Genomic DNA, 12,900 nt, shown 5'->3' on the forward strand with positions numbered 1-12,900 from the left:
CCTCTGTGTACGTGACTCTTGCACCGCCTGAGAGCACCCATCCTTCTCCTGCTCCATCCATCTCAGCAGCCCCTGGTGCAGGTGAGGTTTCCCTGTGCCTGCTGCAGAGAGAGATTTTCACTACTATTTTGGTTTTGGATCAGCTTTTAGAAAGCTGATATTTAATACATTGAAGGATATTTAATACATTGAAGGAGTCGGTGTTGCTCTTCCAAGTTGCAAAATTTGAGAAAATGAGTACTGCTCCAGGGCAGAGCTGGGTCTTCCTGCAGGCAAGTGACTTCTGCAGGCCACCCAGCATTGCCCCTGCTGTGGTGGCCCAGGTGACTGTCCAGGGCTGTTGGTCAGTCCCACCTTTCTGAGTATAAAGGCATGGGGATTTGGGGCTGCCTGGCACCAGCTCACCTCGATGTTGCAGAGACATGGACCCTGAGCATGAATTCCTACCCACCTGCAATAAAAAAACCTGTTGAGTTGTGGGTTATGTGTGTCCTCTCCGTGGACAAACAGTGCCATCTTTCTCCATGGCCTTACAGATCCCATCTGTCGGCACTGCGCTGTGAGCCCTGCATTCCCATCCAGAAGATAGTGGTTGCACTCACCCTCTCTCCATCACTCTCAAGAGAAATGCTAAAGAATTTTTGATCCCTACAAATATCTCCCAGATTCGTTCTTTAAGGAGAGTATGATTATATTTTCGTCCCCACTCTGCCTTCACCTTCACTACAAAACTTCTGAAGGGCAGGTGGTGGCTGCTCTGCCCATGCTGTGGGGTGGGTGGGTGTGATAGCACTCCCAACTGCTTAAACCCCAGGTGGCCCAGACTGTCCTGTGGATGATGCCTGGCAATGCAGAAAAATGCATTTTTATCCTAAGAGAGGCAGCCCCTGCGTCACCCAGTGCAGCTACAGGCAGTTCTTGTGGATGCTCAGGTTTGATGAAGGAAAGGTGCTGCACCTCCAGCAGCACATGGCTTAGGGCAGTGCAGGAGCCTGGAAACAAACTGCCCTTCTCTGGAAACCTCTCCCACTGGGGCTCTGGGCCTGGAGGATGCCAGGGTGGGGAAAGGTGAGGGCGGGCAGCAGGAAAGCAGCAGGGGAGCTGTCATTGTGCAAAGCTGCACCTAAGCTGGAGTTTGCTCTGTTAGTCAGAGGGAGCAGAGGTCATTTACCAGAGCACATATAAGGCATAAGGACCAGGAAAAGGACACGTATCTGCTGGGACAAGGACAGCTTGGAAAGGAGGTATGGCATGGCTTTGCTTTGGTTGTGGTATGGAAACTGCTCGTGGCTGAAGCAGTGAGGCTGGGGAGGGGAAGGGCTGGAAACAAAGGTGAGGTTTTCTACCTGGAAAACTGCTTCAGGGTTAACTCTGCATAGTGGGTGCTGCTGATGGCATCTTGACAGATGTGGGGAACAGAGGTAGAGGACAGCAGCTTCTGCTCTGTATTGCTCATTTGTGCACAAATACATGTGCCTATAGATGTGGCTTTGTGAGCTGGGCTGTCAGTGAAATGTGGCTGCACGCACCTTGGGATCCTTTTGTCCCCATCAGTCATTCCAGCATGGCTGGTGGTGCCATGGGGCTGTGAACTGTAGAATTGTGATGCATTTGGTGTGCTGGGCCTGGGCCTCTGTCGGGAGGTGAGTGTGTGGCAGAGGCTCTCCAGGCTGCTGCCGGCTCCGCACTGCAGCCTCCACCCATGCAGGGATGTGGTGTGCTCGTACCTGGGGAGAAGGGGAAGTCTGACTGGAAGGATCCTGCCCCTAAAACTTCTCTTGCTGCTGTTGCTCCTGTGCACACTTCTCACTGTGGTCCCTGTGGTTCTGCCTGCTGCTGGACATCCCTGTCCCTGCATGGGAGTCCCATGCTGGGCTTACCACTGCACAGCCTGTCCATGGTCTGTCTCCTCCCCTGCCTCTCCAGGCTCTTGCTTCTTAAATCATCGTGTGCCAAGGCTTCCTGAAGAGGCTGCTGTTTTGGCATGCTAGGAGGTGCTACACTGGCTGCAGAGGTGCTGGGAATTACCTGGCATCTCGTGGATGAACAAAGAGGGCCAGCTGGCCAGAGCAGGGCCAGGAGGCATTTGGAGAGGGACAGTGGGTGCAGTGTCCCCTGCTGCACTCACAGGTGTCTCAGACAGGGACAGCCCAGCCATGCTTCCACTGCCTGCAGAAAGCTGCAAAGTCAGGAGCGAACCATGTGGAGATTTTTACCAGCTTTCTTCCCTCTTACACCATAATTCAACCATCTTTTTCCTCTTCCTGGGACCACCAGGAACCAGGGTTGGCCCTACAGCAACAGGCTGTGCCTGGGACAGTCTGTAAATACTGGGGAGCCACAGGAGCTGCTGGTGGAGCCACCCCTTTGCCACCTGTTGGCATTAGTCAGTACAAACACAGTGCCACAGCTGGTGCCTCTCCAATGTGGGTAATGAGCTCAATGGCATCGTCTGAGTGCTGGGCACAGTAATTGTTCCACCACATTTCTTGTGTTGTTTAATACTTCGTGTAAATGTGCAATTCTGGTGTGAAAACAATCCTCTTCAAGCGCCTAACAAAGTGGTGCAGAGCTGGGACACAGGGCAGGGAGTGTGTCTGCATGGGACTTCTGTGGGAGCAGCCTCCTTTTTTTTTTTTTTTGTTTTGTTTTGTTTTGTTTTGTTTTAATTAAAGCTCCAAAACGAAACTGAGAGTGGCAGAGGTTAGTGCTGTGCCTTGCAAGGGTGGCAGGAAGGGAAGGGGCCCCTGATGGAGGTGCAGGTGGAGTTGTTACATTGGTCAGGTGATTTTGGGGATGGCGCTGTGGAGCAGGAGCTTTCCTGCCCTCAGAGGATGCTGCCCCTCACTGAGGAAGGATGGGATGGAGAGGAACTCCACAGGCCATGGTGACCCCAGGAGACTGAGGAAGAGGGGCATGAGGTGTTGGCACAGACAGTCAAGTGGAGGAGGGATAGGAACTGGTGACAGGGCTTAGGGTGATGGAAAGAGACAAGGAAAACCCACTGCCTTGAAGCACACTAAAAAGGCAAGGGAAGAAGGAAGGGAGAGGAGGAAGAGTATAGGCTGAGATCCTCACAGAACGAAGCAAAGATTAAGGTGACTCTTGAGAGCTTGGGGAAGCTGGAACCAAGCAGCTTTGGGAGACTGTGATCATAAACAAAAAATAAAACCAAAAAATCAGCCCAAAACACAGACAATTTTATGCAGACAATGATGAAAGCTGACCTGGAGATGAGAAGACAGGTTTGAAGTGTTGAAGCACTGCAGCTCTGAAGCAGAAGGACCTCTGTTTTCACAGAGGCATTTTACTTGCATAGGCAAGGGATGATGTGCTGCTGCCTTTGGTGGGAGACTGGTTTTGGGGAGGGCTTTGCTTCAGGGGGTAGTGGCAGCTTCTGGCAGAGCTGTGCCCCCCCTCTGTGGTGAGGGTGGCAGTCCCCTGGCAGTGGGGACTCCCCAGGGAGCTCTCTCTTTGAATGCAGCAGCCTGAGCAAGACACTCACTTCAGAAAGACCTGCAGCATCTTCCTTTGATGGCTTTTCCTTCAGACCACAAGCTGCCTGGAGTGACCTGACCCTGTGCTGGCAATGGCTTCTCAAACCGTGATCACAGTCCAACCCCAGTTTTCAGCTGCCCAACAGCCGGGGGAGTGGCAGACAGGGCTGCTGGACTGCTGCTCCGACTGCGGCGTGTGTGAGTACAGACATACCCCTCATTCCTGCTGTTGCTCATGATGTGTTCCTGGTGTTTTACCCTGCTCCTTCTGCAGCATTACCCCTGCTGCAAACCCCACTGCCGTGGGTACTGGACGCAGAGCAGCTCTTGCCTGATGTCAAGAGCCACAGCTCCTGGCTGGCTTTCCCCCCTTTCCTCCATCTTTGCACCCCTCAGCCAAGCCCACGTCTCACTGTCCTACAGGTCTTTGTGGGATATTCTGCTTCCCCTGCCTGGACTGCCAAGTGGCTGGGGACATGGACGAGTGCTGCCTGTGTGGCTCCAGCGTGGCCATGAGGACCCTGTACCGCACCAAATACAACATCCCGGTCAGTGACTCAGCTCAGGGAAGGAGAAAGGGGTGCCCAAGGGGAAGGACAGAGGCAGGGAGTTGCATGGGCATCCCGGCAGGCTGGGAGTCAGGGACACATCTGCCTCACCACTGTGAGCTGAAGATAATCGCACCACACACCACTTCACCCCAGCCCTTGCTGAATATGAGCAACAGTGTGCTGCAGGGCCCGGGTGAGCTGCCCAGGGGTGCAAATAGAAAGGCTGAAAGGCTTAAAGGTTGGTGTGGGAAGGGGTTACTCATGCAATGTCCCTTGCTCCATAGGGCTCCATCCTGGGAGACTTTTGCACTGTCCTCTGGTGCACCTCATGTTCACTCTGCCAGCTGAAGAGAGACATCAACCGGAGGAAGGCGCAGGGCATATTCTGGTAAGCTGGGGCTGCTGGTGCTGCCTTACCTCACTGCTGCACAGCACCCAGTGCCTTCCCACGGTCTCCCTTTCCACTGACACCTGACTCCAGACGCAGGGTTGCTGCAGTGATGGAGCAGAAATGGCTGAGGAAAGGGTGACCCTCCTCTCCTGTCCTGTTGCAGATGCTGTCATCTTCAGTGCACCCTGTGGAGCCACTGCAGGCAGGAGATGCTGCTGCCCTGGATGTTGGGAAACGCACCGTGAGGAGTTTGCCTTCGCTGTGCCTGATCCCCTCTTCCCTGGTAACGCCAGCAATAAAAGCACTGCCTGTCTTCCTGCCCGTGTGTTGTTATTTATGTCTCTGTGTCCTTCTGCAGCACCAGAATCAGTGCTGTACTTTTCTAGGCTGTGTGGTCAGAGCCATGATGAGGTTGTCAGGTAAAGGTTTTCTCTTGCACACCCACGCTGGAATGAGTCCAGACCACAAAATTCAGTGAGGAGAAAATAAAATAAAAGCCAAATCTGTTATGGGAACAACTTCTCTGTGGACACTGCTAATGGGCAGAGCTGGTGACAGCATTGCCTGCTGCTCAGAGAGGCCCAAGAGAAGTGATCCCATCCCTACTGCTACCTGGACTGTCCCCAGCACCAAGACACAAGTGGGGAGTGATGGTGATGCTGTGGGATTCCCAGTCTCATTCTTCTTTCCCCACACAAACATTGTCAAGAGACAATCACAGGGGAGCTGCTTCTCTGTGGGTCAGACCCCTGCAGCTGTGGGTGTTAGGTGTAATATGCTGTGGTGGAAGAGCTGGGACTTAGGGGTGCAAGGGTTTATCCATTGCCTGCCATGGTGACAAACAGGGACGAGGTAAGTCTGGGACTGGGGTTGCTCTGGCTCAGACCGGCTTAAGGTTTATTGCTTTGAAGAGAAAAAGGTGGGTTTTGCCCAGAGTGGGCTGCAGGGGACCCGGAGGCTCTGTCATGTCTGTGCTTCTGTGCTGGCACCTTCAGGACAGGAGCGGGATTTATTCAAAAATACTTCTTCCACTCCCCTGTTTGCACCATCACAACTCCCGTTGCAGTTGCCCCCGGTGTGCAGGGGTGAGGCTGTGCCGCTGCTGACTGCGCGTATGGGTGTGTTCATACACATAAACCTGTGCACAGAGAAGCAGGAGAAAGCGGCTGTGCTGTGGTGGCAGCCAGAGCTGGGAGCTGACAGTGTCCGTGCTGTGGGGACAGATGTCACGGGTGGCCACAGGCATGCTGGGTCATCTCTGCTCCCTCCTGGCTGCTTGTACTAAATCCCTGCCACTTGCATCCTGACAAGCACAGAGCAGGGTTGGGCTCAGACCCAGCCCACAACACAGGCAGCTGCCTGGTTTGAGGTGGCCAGTTCAGCAGCAGCCCGGCTGCTGCAGCAGCTCATGGATGACCTGGGAGCACACAGGATCAAGGGCTTCAAAGCCACACAGCCAGGCATGCTGAGGTCCTCTCTTTCCAAGGACGGGTGCAGGCCCTCTGCCTCCATCTCTCCTCTCACAGGAGGTTGTTTTGGGCTTCCCTGACAGTCATTCCTGCTAACATCCTTCCACTCCTAGGCCCATCCTTGATCATGGAGTCTCCTCTCCAGGTCTCTTTCTCCTCCAGCGCATGCAGGGGTTGGTCCATTGGGACTAGGGACCAAAGCCATGAACCCTGTAGGGACCTGTGTCCTCCACAGTGAGCCAGAAGCAGCCAGAAGGCTGCTGAGCAGACACAAGGACATGGAGGTTTTGATTCTGTGAATTTCTTTATTAAAAGTTACTACCAATGGCCACTACTAAAGCAAGTACGTACTCATGATCACTTACCTGTAGGCATACCTATATGCATTATTTGAGGTGCTACCAGCACGACCCTTGCCAAACTGCTGCCAGTAGCAGGCAGGCAGGAAAAGCCTCTCGTCGCAGGTGATCCACATCACGGAGCCGTACAAACCCAGAGCTGCACCCGCCCGTATCCCGGTCCCTGCGCGGGCGGTCCCTGGCTGTCGCACGGCCCAGCCAGTCACTCCCGATGTTCCACCCTTATGGTGCACACAAGGACGCGTAATAAGCTTGGATTTCCCGCAGGGATCCCGTTTTTCCCGTGAGATCCCTGCAGGCTGTTCCAGCGCAGTGCCAGGACTCGGCACTTCCTCATCTGTCCTGCCCCAGGAGCACCGGGGCTCTCGGGCTGAGCGCCACTGGGATGGACCGCACGTCCCAGGGACATGAAGGTACATGGACGTGCCCGCAGCACCCCCAGGCGAGGCACCTTGGTACCAGGAATTCCCGGTCGGCGTCAGCCCTGGGCTGGCAGCTGTCCCCGTGCCCCGGCTGCTTAAGGACGAGGGATGGCAGGAACAGAGATATTTTCCTGGTCCTGAGGCGTTTCTGGCAGCAATGTTAAGCCTTCCCTTCCGACTCGAGGGGTCCTGCATTGTTCTTCTCCACCTTCCCTCAGGCCGCTGCCAGCTTGCTGGGGCCAGGATCATTGTGGTTTCCTTATGATGCCTCCCTCGAGGCCAGGATCGTTGTGGTGATCGTTTTCCTTGCTGGTGCTGAGACGGGTCCTTCCTGACCCAGCTCTGCCCTTGTGTCCTCACGGGGCTCTTGTTTGCACAGGCAGTGCTGTGAAGGTGTAGCAAGGAGCCAGGAGCAGCCAGGAGCCAGGAGCAGCCAGCTCCAAGCCTGGGCGAGAGGCACAAGTGCCTACCTCATCCAAGGAGTGTCAGGGGACACAGGAGCTGCAGGCAATGCCCGGTGAGTGCTTGAAGTGACGACCAAACAGCCCCACACCCAGCATGCTGTCAGGGCGGTCTCTCGCTGCTGGCCAGGGTGGGAAAAGCCCAGGATAACCATGGCTGGCTGGGTTGGGTCTGCTCCTGCTGCCTCTGCATGAATACATGTGGAGGCAAACAATGCCAAAAAGGTCTCAGTGCCACAGCCCCCCAGACCAAAGCCCCACCCACGAGGTCTGTGCCTCACATTTGGGGGGCTGGGAGCTGGGAAGGGAGTTCAGGGAAGGTGAACCAAGAGCTGTTGGGGTCTGGCCCAGCTGTACCCCGTTGCCAGCAGTTCTGTGTAGTACTGGGGACAGCCCAGTGTTTGTGGGTACAGTCCCTGTGCACACAGTGGGGGTGAAATGCACCCTGCTTAGCAGGCGGGTTTAAGCAAGATGCCCTTCCTGGGCTGCCCTTCTGAGAGAGACGTGACTCTTCTGGATGGGGAGGGGAACAGGCATCTCCTGAGAGTCTCTGGGGTGTGCTCCCCGGAGCTCTGACTGACTAGTGTCTCTCCTCTTTTTAGGTACAGAGGGGGTACCACTGCCTTGTGCTGCTTCCTCACCTGCCCCCACAGCCTGCGGTCCCTCAGAGCATGGCTGCCCAGAAGAGCCAGGGTCACCCTCATCTCACTTTGCTGTCAGGAATGGGACTAAGAGTGACCCTCCACACAGTGAGGAGCATGTGACATGTATTTAATCCCCAAAGGAAGAGGCCAGGCTCCTTGCTGGGAAGGGCTCCCTGTAGGGGACAGCCCATGTGGCTCTTGGGTGAAAGACACCCTGGTTCCAGCTGATAGGCACTTCAGCTACTGGACACTTTGGATTAGAGATACTTCTGGTTCTCACAGTTCTGGCTGATGGCTGCTCCAGCTGCTTACAGCTCAAGGTATTTGATGCTCCAAGTGATTTCAACTCCTGCATCTTCCAGCTCCAGCTCCAAATCATGGTTCTGGCTGCTCTGCCATTGAGGTACAAGATGCTCTTGCCAGCAGACCTCCTCCCCTTGTTACACCTTGGGTTAGGGACACTTGGGTTTCTCCTGAGTTTCAGGTCATTCCAGCTCCTGGACATGGTATGCTAATTACAGGCAATGGATGTTCCACTTCAGGATATTTGAAGCCCTGAGCTATTTGGGCTCCAAGCACAGTTCAGAGAAGGGATGCTCCTACTGCCTCCAGAGGCAGAAATTAAGTCTGGGGGGTGTTTTCAAACAGTCTGAGGAACTCCCAGAAATGGGAGACAGCCCATCCCACAAAGCACACTATTACAGTTGGAAAACACCTCCAAGATCGAGTCCAACTATCAACCTAACACTGCCATGTTCATCACTAAACCACATCCCCGGGTGCCACATCTACACATTTTTGTAGGTTACGGGGGTTCTGAGGTTCTGGTCGGGACGGCCGGACGTAGACGGTGACGGATGGAGACGAGAGATCTCTATAGGCAGGTCTTGGGACACAGCCGGTTTATTGCAAAGGGCGTGGGTATTGGGGCACTGCTCAGAGCTGGTAGACTCAGCTCTGAGCAGGCCCAAGAGAGCAAGAGAGTGAACGGGTGAGAGAGAGAGAGAGAGAGAGTAGGAGCAAGAGTAGAAGTGGAAGAGAGGAATGAATAGAAGAGAGAATGAATAGAAGTGAGCATGAGAATGAGAATGAGAATGTCTGAAGTCCTGGTTACAATACAATAAATCATCTTCTGCACTGAATATTCTAATTGTCACTAACCAATCTAATACAAGATACAAATCCTATAGCATTTACATACAGCCTATAAGAGTTCTTATATTACCATAGAGTGTTACATCTTAACTTCTAAAAACTACTCTTTGGACCCCTTCTGCTGAGCTAGTAGGGTCTGCTCTGACCCTTGGACCTGTTTGCAAGCAGAGGGTATTGTTCCATCAAGAGGGGATTACTTCAGTGGCCATACCATTGTTTTCCAGTTGTTCAGTAACTAAGACTTGGTATTTCAAAAGTGGCTTTCATTTCGATGTTGCCTATAGTTTTCATATTCCCAAAATCTTTTGTCAGGCAATCATATTTCCAAGGCTTTCCTGTTTCATCTTCCCCAACAATTTTATTAACACTCCCAGGGTTGGTGATTCCACCACTTCCCTGGGCAGCCTGTTCCAATGCCTGACCACCCTTTCCATGACAAAATTTCTCCTAATATTCAACCTAAAACTCCCCTGGCACAACTTGAGGAAATTTCTTCTCATTTCCTCTCATCCTATCATTTGTTTACCTGGGAGAAGAGGCTGATCCCCACCTTTCTACAAACTCCTTTCAGGTAGTTGTAGAGAATAAGGTCTCTCCTGGGCCTCCTTTTTTCCAGACTAAACATCCCCAGCTCTGCACTGATCCCACAGGGACATGAGATGATACAGTGAGGCATGACCCTGAGCATCAGATCAGGCACTCTCTGAAACTCTTCTCTCTTCAAGGCTAACGCAGTGTGTTGATGTAGTGGATGGTGGTAAAAGCACAACTAATGCAAGCCCCTCCTGAAACAGCAGGGTGGTTCCAGGGTGGTTCTCTACGTTTCCAATAAGCTCTTTTGCTGTTCCTCCATTTTTGCAGCAGAGCAGTGGTGGTGCTGCCTGCATGAAGTACAGGCAAGTTAAACCAGACCACCATGTTGCGGTGACTAAGTCCACTTTACACCCCTCAAGTTGCCTTAAAAGTGGTCTCTCCTTACAAAACTGTGCTAGAAAGTTCTCCCTTTGTCTACATGCTGCTGGTCACTGACACTCTTCCCCCTCCCATCCCTTTTCCCATTGGCTTCTGTTACGTCATTCAGCCTTGCCTCTGCCCCCTAGCCCTCAGACTATTGGTTTTGGATGCTCTGCCCGCCTTTGGGCGTTTTCAATAAAACGGGCACGGACGGTCGGTTGTTGTTCTTGCCTCTGTTCCCTTTGGGGTGTTGTCATTAAACGCCTCGGAATTGCATACAGAGAACCCCTCTCGCCTCTCTGTCTCCGGTTCGTGCACACACTGTGGGTGTGAGTGGCTGTCCGTGACCACCTGTGAAGGTGAGACTGTGTGCATGTGTGGGTGCTGGCAGAGGGCCGCCCAAGCGGTCCACGAGGGACCCATCAGGGAAAAACGCGGCATCGACCCACCGAAGCCCTCACTTCTTTACCACCAAGTTTCACATCCCACACTGTTGCTAATGGACAAACTCGGTACTATTTCTTTTCTTCCCCCGGGCCTGGCCCCTAAGCAGCTTTGTGTTTCAGGAATCTGTGCAGCGTGAGCCGGGAGAGCAGAGTGTCAGTCACTAGAGGGCACCAGGGAAGAAGGATGCTGAGAGCTCCACTTGCTTCTGTGCTTCACAGTCCAGCACACGAAAGAGGAACAGTTTTTCAGCACTGCCCTGCTGCTGCTGCCGTTTGTCCACAGGAAATTCCCCCATGACTGGACATTTCTGCTCTGGCACAAGATCACAGCAATTTAGCAGTGAGAAGGAAACACCTCAGTCGCTGGGACATATTAGAACATCCATGAATGGATGCATAATCTCTGAGGGTACCTATCTAGTTGTCCTTGCCCTTTGTTTGTGTTTGGGACATTTCACAGAGGATGCAGTGCTTGCCACAGGGGTGCTTCGACTCCCTCCCCGGGACTTGTTGTCTCAAAGAAATCAGAGAGCTGGGAAGGAAAACAACTGCAGACATGGAAAGGTGTTAGCTGGTGTTAGCAGCTTAAGGAACTGTTGTGTTCACCGAGAGGAAACAGAGCTCTTAGATATTTCCTAGGTATGTTAATTCTCAAGTAAGCCAGGCTTTGGCCTGAAAAGCAACGTAGAGTCAAAACACCTGTAAGACAAAGCAGGGTTGTGAAGGCTTATAGCTCTAAGCCTAAATTCAGGAGGCTGGAACACATCAGTGAAATGCATCTCACTCTGAGCATCAGAGAACCTGGTAGGAAACCTCCCACTCAAGTAAAATGTGTGATGTTAACATCACAGTGATTTTACCAGTACTTTTCTGGGGCACAGTCGAAGTCATTTGATATGGGAATGTTAAACCTTACAGGGGAAAGGTTCATCATGTTATTTCCAGGGCAAATGAGGCAGACCAAATGATTCCCGAGAGGTTTGACACCAAGCTGGAAGTACTGTACTGTTCCACGCCAGCCTGATCTGCAGCTCAGGAGAATTCCTGGTGAGCATCATATTGAGTAACGTTAGATTCAACCTCTACATCCCTTCCTTGAGGTTCATCACCTCAAGTCTTTCAGTAGCAATTACTCATACAAAATGTGTTTTCTTCTCCTCCCTGTAATAAATTTTTATTATGTTTTTCAACATTGCCTTCCAGTGCTGAGGTGGAAGTGCAGAGCCTCATTCAACTCTAAACAAAGAAGGGTCACAGCCCAGTACCTCTCCTTGGCTGGTGTGGTTGCTGCACAGATTCCACCTTTTGTTTTGGTTAATGGACAACTGGTGGTGACCTTCTGCCAGATTTAATATTTAAACAGCACATGGAAGCTGCTTGGAAGCATTGTCTGATAAGGGGATACCTCACTTACAATGTGTGTAACATCTCAGGGTTTATGTGTTGTGAACTGACCAAAGGTCAGCTGCATGTTGTGGGTGTGCCTCACATCTGACCAAGCACAAAACACAAGTGTGAAAGGTTGAACTCCATGTTCAATCAGTTACTAACATTAAGTAATCCTGCGATACACCACAGGTTTGCCCAAAGACAGATGAGGATTGTCACTTGTCATGCATTCTTATCTGACAAGCACCTGGGGTAGGCACAGCCTTGGAGACAGTAAGATAGAAAAAAATTTATGAGGGTAGAATTTATTACCGAGTTTTGCACTCCTGAGGGCACAGGTTTTGAGCCCTGCAGCAGTACATGAACCCTGGGTCCACCTGATCTCCTGGGGAGCCCTGCAGCAGCAAAGCCAATGAGACGCCAGAGTGTGCCCTCTTTCTCCCTAATGAAATCTATAACCTTATCTCTGAGGAATCGTGTTCCTACAGTGCATTTCTTCTATTACTAATTTGAATATGAATGGTTCTGTATTATCCTTATACAAGACCATTAAGCATCTCAGCAGCTATCAGAGTTGATAACACAGTCCCTTCAGACTCACTTACACATGTGTCTAAGAGAAAAAACTTCCCAGTGAAATTAAATTGCTCCTGGCCAGTTCCTGAAACTGCATAAAGACAGGCTGAATTCACTCAGTGTTTCAGACTCTAATGCAAGCTGGGGCTTTCCTTCAGACAGTCTGCTCCATGCCTGAAGACAGGAAAAACTGTGAATTGATGCACTCAGAAACGATCACAAGGATACCTGTGCTCACAGTTAAAAAACCCCAAATCATATTGGCTCTTAACAGTAGAACAAATATCTGTGCAAACAAAATAACCACAGTTTTTCATCTCCTTTTGTTGTTGGTTTGTTGGTTTAAGCATGAGCACCAGTCATGCTGAGAGCAACAGCACCTCTCTCTGCATCTTGTGCAAGTGCTCTGTTTTTTCCTAACTCATAGAGGAATATCCTGAGTTGGAAGGGACCCAAGAAGGATCATAAAGTCCAACTCCTGGCCTGGCATAGGACAGTCACAAGAACCACACCATGTACCTAAGAGTATTGTCCAGAATCTTCTTGAACTCTCGTCAGGCTTGGAGCTGTGACCACTTCCCTGGGA

The 12,900-nt window shown here is 51.9% G+C and overlaps 1 protein-coding gene across 3 annotated transcripts; it reads left to right on the forward strand.

The window, feature by feature from the left end:
• Window positions 1-1,139: 1,139 nt before the first annotated feature.
• On the forward strand, window positions 1,140-4,758 carry LOC125326379 (placenta-specific gene 8 protein-like). 3 transcript variants are annotated; one of them, XM_048304567.1, is made up of 5 exons: window positions 1,140-1,244; window positions 3,551-3,695; window positions 3,921-4,045; window positions 4,333-4,436; window positions 4,603-4,758. In XM_048304567.1, coding segments are annotated over exons 2-5 (336 nt in total). In that variant the 5' UTR covers window positions 1,140-1,244; window positions 3,551-3,589; the 3' UTR covers window positions 4,604-4,758. The 3 variants fall into 3 exon arrangements, with proteins under 3 accessions (XP_048160524.1, XP_048160523.1, XP_048160522.1); XM_048304566.1 differs by lacking the exon at window positions 4,603-4,758 and having other exon boundaries at window positions 3,485-3,695; window positions 4,333-4,440; XM_048304565.1 differs by lacking the exon at window positions 4,603-4,758 and having other exon boundaries at window positions 4,333-4,440.
• The last annotated feature ends 8,142 nt before the right edge of the window (window positions 4,759-12,900 follow it).

The sequence above is a fragment of the Corvus hawaiiensis genome, chromosome 5, assembly GCF_020740725.1.
Source record: "Corvus hawaiiensis isolate bCorHaw1 chromosome 5, bCorHaw1.pri.cur, whole genome shotgun sequence".
Taxonomy (NCBI): Eukaryota; Metazoa; Chordata; class Aves; order Passeriformes; family Corvidae; genus Corvus; species Corvus hawaiiensis.